At 42.3% G+C, this 12,177-nt stretch overlaps 1 protein-coding gene across 7 annotated transcripts in view; it reads right to left on the minus strand.

Annotated features, from left to right (window-relative positions):
* Positions 1-12,177, minus strand: part of Ide (insulin degrading enzyme) — a 100,665-nt gene that overhangs the window by 22,461 nt on the left and 66,027 nt on the right. For 5 of the 7 annotated variants that reach the window (XM_042262986.2, XM_076562919.1, XM_076562937.1 and 2 more), the window contains exons 13-18: positions 11,667-11,789; positions 9,241-9,323; positions 5,500-5,644; positions 2,833-2,943; positions 1,956-2,076; positions 27-118 (exon numbers count right to left, since the gene is read on the minus strand). In XM_042262986.2, coding sequence (XP_042118920.1) covers positions 27-118; positions 1,956-2,076; positions 2,833-2,943; positions 5,500-5,644; positions 9,241-9,323; positions 11,667-11,789 — 675 coding nt within the window. Of the gene's footprint in view, positions 1-26; positions 119-1,955; positions 2,077-2,832; positions 2,944-4,876; positions 5,022-5,499; positions 5,645-9,240; positions 9,324-11,666; positions 11,790-12,177 lie in introns of all 7 variants that reach the window. The other 2 variants (XM_042262996.2, XM_076562925.1) reach the window with 1 other exon arrangement.

A 12,177-nucleotide genomic window follows, 5' to 3' on the forward strand; every position in this document is an offset into this window, starting at 1 on the left:
TCCACAAAAGCCTACTAAAGCTTCACCTGCTTTGTTATGTTGCCATGGAGAAGGGCTTCGATGTGCAGCCGAGACAGTAGCTGAGGTATGAAGGCCTTGAGTCGGGGGAGAGTAACATCTGCAAATGAGTAAGAAATAGTAAGATCTGCACATAAATTTTAAAACAAACAAAACTTTTGTATTTGAAATAATTCCAGATTTATATGACTTGCAAACATACTAGAATTCCTTGAGACCCTTCATCCAGTTTTGTCTAATGTCATCTTTCATTAACTATAACATGATTATCAAAACCTAAGCAATCAATACTGATATGTTCTATGTTTTTTTTCAAGGTCCTATAGATCAAACCCAAGGCTTTGTATGCTAGGCAAGCACTCTACCACCCAGCTAATACAATACTGTTCATCCAAGTACAGGCTTTATTTGGATTTCAGTCTTAGTTTTTGTTGTTGTTTGAGACATGGTCTTACTGTGTAGCACTGGCTGATCTAGAACTTGCTATGTAGACCAGGGTGGCCTTGAACTCATCAGGATCTACTTGTCTCTGCACCAGAGTGCTGGGATTAAGGTATGTCCCATCAATCCTGGTCTTGGATTTCAGTTTTCACACTTTCGTCCTTTCTCTCTCCAGGATCTAATCTATAATGTTACATTACAATTAGCTGCCACGCATCCTCACTGTCCTTTCACTGGGGACAGCTCCCCAGAACTCCTTTATTCATCCTGTGTCTTCTCAAGACCAAACCTCCCATCTATGCACCAGCAGGAAGAAGCAACTACAGAGGCAACGTGCATAAAGTGCATGAGGTGGGTGTGCCATGGCACCAGATATGACATCACAAATCACCGATTAAAGTGGTGTCTGCCAGGCGTTTTCACTGCAAATGTACTATTTTACTCCTTAGGTAATAAAATGTACTATTTTACTCTTTAGGGAGTAACTTGGGTATGTTCAACAAGTAATTTGGAAGTGCCCACTACCAAAGCCTAATAAAGCCAAATTTTCCCATTAGAATTAATCTGTTTGGGGGAACTTTGAAACTGTATAAATATAGCTTTCCCTCAAATTTTTAAATTAAAATTTTATTACTTTACCTATTTATCTACCTACCTACCTACCTACCTATCTATATCTATCTATCTATCTATCTATCTATCTATCTATCTATCTATCTATCTATCTATCATCTATCTATCATGTATGTGGTGGTGGTAAAATAGAGTCCGTTCTCTCCTCCCACCAATGGGTACTGGGGATCCACGTCAGGTCATCAGGCACGGTGGCGAGCACCTTTACCATTGAGCAATCTCACTAGCTGGATTTCCCTCAAATGTTTACTAATTTTAGCATCTGTAAGTGGACACTGACTGTGGCAATTGTTATACAGTGTCCCAGTAGTCATTTTCCTACTTCTCACATTCCTTTATACGTTCTGGTCCTTCTTTAGGAACTAATTTACATTAATTAAATACCTATGATGGGTCAGACATTTTTACAGATGTTATCTTAAATACAAAAGCATGAGCTACTATCTTAATTTTCAAGGTTTTTACACACACACACACACACACACACACACACACACACACACACACAGGCACACGGGGAAACTGTTTCTTTTCTAAAGTCACTGAGCTGTAAGTCGCTGCAGAACTGGAACATGGTCCACGTCCCCCTGCGCTGCCTAGGGAACCCCTTCCCTAGCTTCCTGGCATAACACTCACCCATCCCATCTTTATTAAAATGATCTTTCTACTTATGCTTCCCAACTCTAGTCCCTCATCCAGAAACCCTTCTAGTCGATCCCTGCTTAGCCTTCAGGCAGGGATGGGTATGGAGGCAGTTGGTAAATGTCACTTGACCGTACTGAGTTCTGAGGTTCTTGCTACCCAGCCTGTAAAAAGCAGAATGACTAGAATCAGGGAGGAAAATTAAGCAGAAGGAGTCTCACCGTCCAGGGCTTCTTTCAACTCATCTTTAGTCCAGGCCACTTCGGTCATCAGCAAGCGGAGGTAGTACATGGCATGCTGGTGGGGCTGCTCGGCCCGGAAATTGTTAAGCGATCGCATATACTAGGGAAGGGAAGCATGGGTTCATCAATTTTCAAAGTCAATTTAAAAAATCAGCCACAACCCAATTTCTTTTACATGAATTGTGTGTAACTGGAACGAAAGGACATTTACTTCTTTCACTTCTCTATCATTAGGCACAGTAGCTACCCTTCTCAGACTCTTAAACTAAAGGACATGCATTTCCATCGTCCAGCCGCAGCTTTACCTCTGGCATCTCATGTGTATCTAGACGCCTTCCCTATGGGACATCTTGCAGGCCTCAGAAAGTAATTCCCAGGGGTCCCTGGATACCACACAGCTCCAAGGTCTCCATAAGCAAGTAACCTGGTAGTAGCTAGCTATCAGTTTATTACGGCATATAAATGAAGGTCTTTGTTGGGAGTAGCTATCCATTCTGCACTTCCATTATTGGGCCAAACATGACATGGATTTCAGAGGAAGACACGTCAACCGGAAAGGGTGCACTACACAGTAAGAACGCTCTCTGGCAGGCAGCCCCCATCTACCCAAGCATGCATTTGCCTGAAATGAAGCCACTGGAGCCCCCCAGGGTTAGGCCAGCAACTCTCGTAGGACCGAGCTGACAGTCGGGGCACACGAGTGGGCTCAGCTTTCTAAGCAGAATACGGCAAAGGTGATGACCCGGGACTACAGACGCCTTTCCCACCAATCCTCTCTCTCCATTAATAGCAACTTTTAGAATATGACAAAACAACTGTATTAATAAAAGTTACGGAAACATGTTGTAAGACTTACCGCCTCTTTGATAATTTCAAATCTTTTTTTATCAATCTCAAAAGTAGCCATTTTTTCAGTAATCTTCTTTAGCAAAATTGGCTGTTTGTCATTATAACCTTTCACTGAGAGCTACGGAGAGAGTTGAAGGTATTAATATGAGAAGCTTAATGTAACACTAGTCATCTTCACATTAAACAATGCCCTTCCCCAAACGTCAACAGAAGGTAAACTCACCTGATGCCAAACTACAGCGGCACCTACCACACCATAACATTCATGTTCTCACTGCATCAAATTTAATTACAGAATGTGTTTTAAATTTTATCTTCTTCTTTTTGGTGTTGGAGACTGAACTCCAGGTCCATGGTAAGTTTACACTCCACCATGGAGCGACACCCAAAGCTCCTAAATTTTATCTAAGAAAGACTCTCTGATGAACAGTAGAATTAATACTTTAAAAAAAAAAAATTGTTTTGTATACAGTGTTCTGCCTGCATGTATGCCTGCAAACCAGAAGAGGGCACCAGATTTCACTATACAGATGGTTGTGAGCCACCATGTGGTTGCTAGGAACTTAGGATCTCTGGAAGAACAGCCAGTGTTCTTAACCTCTGAGCTATTTCTCCAGCCCCAGAATTAATACTTTTGTGAATGTAGTAAGAAGGAAAAAATCACAGGGGACTGTTACCTAGGTCTTGGACACATTCCAAAACTGTTTAGACATAGTTAAATAATCAAGTCTGGCTGGGTGTAATTAGGAGGCCAGGGAGTCCCATGCCCCAGTTTGGTTTACTCAGCCCGTTCCAGGCCTGTCAGGAACACACAGCAAGACCTTGACTCAACTACCTGCCTCTTCTAAGGAAAAAAATCATCTTTGGAAAAATCAAGCAATCCTAAGTTTCTATTTCATAGCCTGACACTGCTCATTCAGTGTTATTCAATAAGGAACCACAATCTTAATTAGCTGCTTATTTTATAAGTTCTGCTGATGTTCTAAATGCCAATGGCAAACTAACTTTAGGGAAAATGTAGTATACATACTATGAGGATTTCGCCTTAAAATCATTTACTTTCCCAGCCTCTGAAAGCCTCACATTCAGAAAGCACGGCACAGGGAGGCTGTGATTACATTTCTGTGTGCAGGACCTGGAGGGACACAGGGTACCCGGCAGGAGGAATGTCGGGCAAGAGCCGCGGCTGGAACCACAGAAAGCACGTTGTGCACCCCATGAACTACAACTATCAGGAAGTCTGCTTTATCACAAATAAATGCTAATACGCTGAGGAAAGCCACTAGTGAGAAGCAAAGTAGACTATTACTTTAATACTTGTGGTTAATTTTAACCTTTGAGTCTCAATCTATAGAACTGAAAATGGTTAGACGATATGTACATTAAACAACAGCTACCCGAAAAATAATGTTGGTAAAAAGAAAAAGAAAAAGAACACTACTGCAAAATACATGAAATTTTAAAACCTTTTGTGTAAGATTTGGGACATGTGCTCATCTCAGTTTTTACCAAAGATGTACAAAGATCAGTGAGAATGAATGTGCGCCATTAAATGGATGTTAGTTCGAACCTGAGCTATCATCAAGGGGAGAATGCAGGAATAACACATGTAAAACAGTTAATAAGACGTGCCAGACAATAAACTGCCAGGTGGATCTGAACACAGGAACTTTCTACTGCTGTCTATAGAAATAAAAGACGCTTATGTAACTCAAGCACCACAACAATAACAAACAGCTTTTACTTATAAGTAGAAAAGGACTCAAATACACTGGGAGAAAAACATGCTTTTAGGATTAATATGTTAAACATCTCAAACAGAACATGCACAGACATGTAGCACACATACATGTTCACAAGATGCACTGCGTTTTCCCAGTCGTTTATTAGTAGGCTAATACTAGTTCGAATCTTTCAGTTATTTGAAAAGTGCACGAAGAAAACCATCAACCTTCCTGTTTAAAGGTGCAGACGTTAATAGTTTTCCCAAGCTCAACAGAAAGCTCTCCCGGTGTGGCTGGCGCCTTTTCTTCGGTTTGCATTTTACTTACAAGTATTGCATTCATCCCTGATGCAATGGCATAGCTCAAACCTGACAGGCGTGCTGCATATGTATACTCTTTTAAATCATCCTTCAATAACCTGATAAACAGGTATGTCATGTTGCAATGGAGAGGATCAGCATAAATGTAGCGACTAACAAAAAGAAAAACAAAAGAGATGCTTTGATACCTCAAGTGGTGGCATGGTAATGAAGAAACATGACCGAAGAGTATGGATATGCAGCCTCATGGTCTGGCTCTTAAGGAAACAGGATAGGCCAACCTCACATTTTACAGACAGATGATTTCATTCTGTTTTTCTGAAGCTCAAGATTTCAGATACAGAATGGGTGAGAGCTAAACCTGGATTGGGCACAATTTTGTTTGAGGAGAAAAAATGATATTCTGATGAAAGATGTTAAAAAAAAAATCAAGGAGACTCTGCATACTATGAATGGTACACAGTGGAATGTTAGAATAAAAGCTAACTTAAAAATTAAATGAAGAGAAAATATGGTTAAGCCATAAAGATTTTTTAAAAGAAATTAAACTCATACCCACAATTCAAAATGCTTCCATCAAATCAATATAAAACCGTTGATGGTGGAAGGCTCTGAGACATGGGTACTTACATACATCCCATAGATGGTATTTTGGAGGTCATAGCTCAGGCCTGCTAGCTCTGCTGCATATGCATACTCGTTGAGAGAGTCTTTGAGGAGCTCAAGGTACAAATAGGCCATGTTACAGTGCAAGGGGTCCACATAAGCAAATGGGCTGGAAGACAATGTGGACAGTAAAAGAGCTGGGTTATTACTTCCCAACGTGCTGTGGCCTTCTGAGACAGGTGAGGACACTGAGTATTAGTTCAGATACTTTCCTGAGGACACGGCTGAATTCTTGAATCTGTTTCTCTTTGTCATGAGGAAGAAAAGGTCCGAGGAAGAAGATGTCAGAAATACGCTACCTGTGTGCCCTGATGGCAGTGAAGAACTGCTTATCCCAGATGGTGTAGGACAGCGGTCCTCAACCTTCCTAACACTGTGGCCCTTTAATACAGTCCCTCAGGTTGTGGGGACCCCCAACCATAAAATTATACTTGTTGTACTTCATAACTGTGCTTTTGCTACTGTCATAAATCGTGATGTCAATATGTGATATGCAGGCGATCTGATATGTGACCCCCATGAAAGGGTCACAACCCACACGTTGAGAACCGTTGGCACAGGAGACCTATCCAACTAGAAAGGAAAGGCAGGCAGGTGAGAAAATGAAAAGGTCAAAGGGCACAGCTGTCCTTCAGCTGCTGGGGAGGCATGACCGGGTGAGCTGATCCAGTGCCGGCGTGTCTTCCCTCTCCACAAGCTACACTCTTAAGTACAGAAATGTGAGACTGGGAAACCTGTGTGCTCTAACTGGCCTTAAAGAGAAAGACTGAAAAGAACTGTGAAGATGTGAGCTTACCCCCAGTCAACAGAACTAGAGCACTATCAGAACATTAATAAAGTTTGACACGTAACTAACTGCAGCTAGGACTAGAAAAGAATTACAGGATAAAAATATTTATGTGGGAGTGTGAAAGGAGAAGAAACAATGGTTAAATAGACCAGACGTCGACTTTCACCTCTCAGACAGGAAGCTATTTTCCCCAGGGCACCCGGGTTGGCGGCACCGGAGTCTGGGATCAACCAAAGTTAGACAACCTGCTCAGTTGACTCTACACCACTGCTTACCTTTATCAGCACAAGGAAAGCCCTGCATTCAACAGCGTGTGCCACCACACACTTACTACAGTGCTCTCTCGGCACTGAGAGCAGATAAGGAGCAATCGGGCAAAACTCCCCGAGTGCTCAGAGCTCAGAGGAAGAGACAAGCGATGTGCTCAAGCCTGATATACCAGGCGGTGTGCGGGTTAAGGGAAACGGGGAAGGGAAACTACTCCATGAGGTGAGACCGTTCATTAGGCCAGGGCGATCACGGGGCCCCCTGCGCCTGCACCCAAAGCAGGCAGGGGAGCAAGCCTTGGGGAGATGTGGCAGGGGACAGGAGAACTTTCCTGACCACTGCTCCAGACCCAAGGAATGTGTTTCTGCCTAGCTGGGAGCAGAGGAAAGTTCTCTTCTACTTGTAGCACAGTAACTACACTGCACCGCACTGCACGCACTGCACCACACTGCACCGCACTACACTGCACCGCACTACACTGCACCACACTGCACTGTACCACACTACACCTCACCACACTGCACTACACCACACTCGGATGCACTGAGAGCAATGCCAACTATTTTATCCAAGTTAATAATAAGGCAAAAACAGAAAAAATGCTTAGGCACTTGGGAAATTAAAATCAAAGAGAAAAATCTAAATGGGCGTTGCCATTTAATTCTCTCTTTACATATTTGTCTATCTGTGTGCACATCTATTATCTATTATATGGCACATATAAAATTCAGAAGTCAACTTGTGGTAGCTCGTTCTCTCCTGCCATATGAGTTCCAGGACTGAATTGAGTTGTCAGGTTTGGTGGGAACAACTTTACCTGCCGAGTTAATTTTCTTACAGTATTGCAAATAATGATAAATGTTCTTTAGACAGTGAGCAGCTTTGAACTTAAGGCCACACACACACACACACACACACACACACACACACACACACACACGCACACACGCACACACGCACACACGCACGCACGTGCACACACACACACACACCACAGGAGGTTGTTGGGGTGAGTGACAGCGCCAGCCCATCAAAACCCAAGTAATGCCATGACAAAGTCACAGCAATATCTTTGGCAACTGGAGTGCCATCAGGTGGGGCTGAAAGTCAGTAGTGCCAAGATTGGTGGTTCAATGCCATCTGACTCAAGCTTAGAAAAGAATTACAATGTCCTAAAATACCGAGTCACACAACTATGTGTGCAGGGCACTGGAGTAGACAACAGGATCCCACTGGAATTCCAATGTGAATTCTGGCTCAGATATGGCAATCGGATACTACACATGTACATATGGGTCACTAGGTATACATAATTTCATCTTATTTCTCAAAAGGTGAAAGGACACACACAACATACACATACAATTTCTTTCTTTTCTTTTCTTTTCCTTTCTTTTCTTTTTTTTAGTTATTCAAGACAAGGTTTCTCTTGTCTTGCCCTGGCTGCCCTGGAACTTGCTCTGTATGTAGATCAGGCTGGCCTCAAACTCACAGAGATCCACCTGCGTCTGCCTCCCAAGTGCTGGGATTAAAGGTGTCTGCCACTACCACCACCAGCCAGTGATAAATTTGTTTTTAAGAGAACAATTATTTTAGAAATATAAAATTGTAGTATGATTCAGGTATGGTAGTATACATCTGTAATCCCAACACTAAGGATAAGACAGGTGAAGAGCTAGTCTGTGTATTAGTTTACATTATTCTGAAGCATTCTAGGATTCATCAGTTTAAAGCCAGTAAAACTTAACTATGAAATGCACACATCTGAGGATCAGGAAGGTGAAAACTGCAGTTTGCTGACCCCGGTTCAATGTCTGTAATGAGTTAGGTTTTCTGTGGGCTTTGCCCCTCTGAAGGATAAACTAGAGCCTGAAGAGCAACTCTGTATTTGTTAGAAGGCTTTATGCACGGACCTGTCTAAAAGGCAAACATCGTTACATGAAGTGTGTTTTTGAGTGTTACTTCAAAAAACCAAAAACCCACCTCTCTCCTCTTTGTGTGTGTATATATATATAAACACATTCATGTGTACATTTACACACACAAACATGTATTTGTTTATTCACACCTGTACACATCCCTCGGTGAACACACACACACAATGCACAAACACACACACATACATACATCCCTGGACAAGTTTCAGAAATTGAAAAAAAAAAAAAATGAACCAAGAAAAACATTCTAATTATTAATTCTTTCCTCAATGAACCTTCGGATAAATTTATAGCTTCTCCAGATCCCCAAATCCCGAAAGCTAAGACGCCCCTCCTAATAAGAGCTACCATAAATCAATTCAGCTAAAGGGAATACTCATTGATGCAAGGAAGAATTAACTTTGGTTCTCAGCACTTCCTTTTTTTTTTCTTCGAGACAGGGTTTCTCTGTGTAGCTTTGCGCCTTTCCTGGATCTTGCTCTGTAGACCAGGCTGGCCTCAAACTCACAAAGATCCGCCTGCCTCTGCCTCCTGAATGCTGGGATTAAAGGCATGCGCCACCACCACCCGGCCGTTTCTCAACATTTCTTAGCAACCTTTTCTTGTCTAGGAAAAAATCTAATCCTTATTATGTCAAGACTGGATGCTCAAGAAGAGAAAACTCAACAAAAACATAATTGTTGATTTCCTAAGTCAGATTTGACTACATACCTGAAAAACTCAAAGTTGAGACAAGCTTTCGGCAAGAAAAATTTATCATCTTGCTTGAACCACAGCTTACTCATGGCTGTATCCTGTGACAGAAAAACAGCTTGGTTAGGGAAACAGAGGCACACTCCATAAAAGTATCTACTCAAAGCACTCTTCAAGTTGAGGGGCAACGGACACTATTCTGAAGCACCCAAGTTAGCAAGCAGAACAGAGAGACTGCCAGCCCCTGTGGCAGACAGAAGCCACCCCTCTATGTCCCTTGGATGGGGAGATGTGAACATGGTGGAGGAGACAGATGGCAGACATTGGTACCAACTGTTCTGGCACCTTCTTTCTGGACACTGGGAGCCCGAGAGACACAGGACGCCTGTAGGATAGGTGTGTCAGCCAGCCTCTAGGGTGATCCATAACCCCATTGGCTAGGATTCACACCCCTGTATAGTCCTGCTCTAATCAGAATTCACCTGCCTAAATGACAGAAAATGCCAGACTCAATGGTACTCCACCCCCAAGACTCAACTGTGAGACTGGCGGCCACCCTGCTCACTGACATGTCCCTTTCAGTCAGTCATCTGGGGAAAGCCAAGTATCATGTCAAATAACTCTACAGAGCTGGCAAGTTCGCATGCTGAAGACCTAAGGCCTGTTTAACAACCACAAAGCTGAACCTGGGAGAGAATTCTCCAGCCCTGGCTTAGTCTTCCAAGGAGTAAAGCCGCAGGCAAGACTTCAACCATAACCTCATTACAGAACTTGAAACGGAACTACTGACTCATGTCATTTCCAGATCCCTGGCCCTCAGAAAGTGGATCTTGTGGTTTTATCTGGCTTTTAAAAAGATGCTTGTGGTTTTTTTGTTTTGTTTTGTTTTGTTTTTTTGTTTTTTCGAGACAGGGTTTCTCTGTGTAGCTTTGCGCCTTTCCTGGAACTCGCTTTGGAGACCAGGCTGGCCTCGAACTCACAGAGATCCGCCTGCCTCTGCCTCCCGGGTGCTGGGATTAAAGGCGTGTGCCACTACTGCTGGGCTGCTTGTGGTTTTTAAGCTGATAAGTTTTAGAATAATTTATTGCAGTAAAATGCTGCAGTAAACACACACACACACAAAGATGAACACTCTAATAATAACTTATTTCACTTATTCTATACCAAGCATGCTCTCAAATGTTCATTTTAAACCTTGAAATCCTCTTAAGAGATATAAACAATTTCGTGTGCTCACTACTTTACCCTGAGAAAACATGGGGGCAGGACTGAAATGCCAGAATTCGGTAGGCTAGAGAGGACTGATGAGGCCAGTTAGCTACGTCAGGTGCAAGGGGAGCCTGAGCTACTGACAGAGGCCCTGTCTAAAAACACAAGGCTAAGGACATAGCTGAGTGGTAGAGTTTTTACCTAGCATGTGCAATGCCCTGGGTTCAAGCTCCAGAACTGTACAAACAAATAAATCAATGAAGAGTGAGAGGAACATAATGCAACAGCAAATGTGTGCTTAGCACAGCACAGCACAGTCCTGTGTCCAGTCACTAACACCTCCACCCGAAAGCGAAAATTAATAAAAACAGTTCTCCTTTACTTAACCATAATTCATTAAAGTCATCTTCAAAGAAAACCAGATGTCTCATTAATAACCTATTAAGATAAATTAAATTTCATCTTCTAAACAATGATTCTTATCAACTTCATCTATTAGATCATTTAAAGATTAAAAAAAAAAAGGAAGGTAGTGTCTACAGTCATGAGTTTGTTAAGTTTAGAAACAAGAATACGCTGCAACTTTTTTACACACTTTATCCAAGTTGTGAAATAATGACTCGAAAAGAACATTCTGGAAAAGGAGGGGAGGCCTGTCAGTCACCCTTCCCCGACTTGTAACTCCAGGAGCTCCATGCAGCAACTATCCTACTCAGAACCTTTGTATTTGGGGCAGCAAACCTAACAGCTTCCCTCAGGCAGACTCTTCCAGGCACCTGACCTGACCTTGCGAGAAGTGGCTCACACCCACTTCTTCATCAGATCTTCAGTGGGCATGAGGTGGCTCACACCCACTTCTTCATCAGATCTTCAGTGGGCATGAGGAAGAGGGACTGTTCAACAGACTTACAACCAACTAGAGCTGCTGCATTTTTAACTTCATAGTATTTCTTTGTTCTTTTATAGCATTTCTGTTACCGCATAGGATGTGATAAATCCTAAACTGACAAAGTACCAGATGTAAGAGACTGCCTCTTTCTATTTCTCCATGTAGTAGGTCTGACCTTTAAACTTAAAACCACTGATTCTGTGGTATGGTAGCATATGCCTACAGCACAAGAAATTCAGGGGCTAAGGCAAGAGCATCACTTGACACCCCCCCCCCAAGAATTGGGTAACATAAGAAGAAACACCCATCACAAACAAACAAACAAACTACAGAGTCAACATATTACCTTAATAAGAGCAGGGTATGGTGTTGCATCTTTTTCTAATGACAAAATCTCAAAATTTGTAGGAATAAATTCATTCTTTGTTGGAAGTTTAAATTTCCCATTCAGTTCAGCATTTTGCCATTTCTAGATGAATAATAAAACACACACATACAAAAGCAATTATGAATATAACTCGAGTTAAAAATACTGTCTTTGGGCTGAGGCTGTGCCCTGGTTTGATTTTCAGCATCACACTGCAAAGCTGTAAGTGCTATCTGAGCCCACGGTTCATTCACTCTGCTATCCCAGTACTCAGGAAGCAGAGGCAGCCAGCCAGGGCTAGATAATGAGACCCCAACTACAAACAACGAAAAAAGGTGTCTTCGCTCAATGTAAGCAAACAGGAAGGAGCCCTGTCATATATGAAGGGGCTACAAGCAGAATCAGTAGATGATGAGGGATTTTCATGCAACTTGAGTGTATCTTTCTGGTACTAAGAGAGATTTTACATTCATCTATACTTTTTTTTTTT

The sequence above is a fragment of the Peromyscus maniculatus genome, chromosome 1 (genome assembly GCF_049852395.1).
Source record: "Peromyscus maniculatus bairdii isolate BWxNUB_F1_BW_parent chromosome 1, HU_Pman_BW_mat_3.1, whole genome shotgun sequence".
In the NCBI taxonomy this organism is placed as follows: Eukaryota; Metazoa; Chordata; class Mammalia; order Rodentia; family Cricetidae; genus Peromyscus; species Peromyscus maniculatus.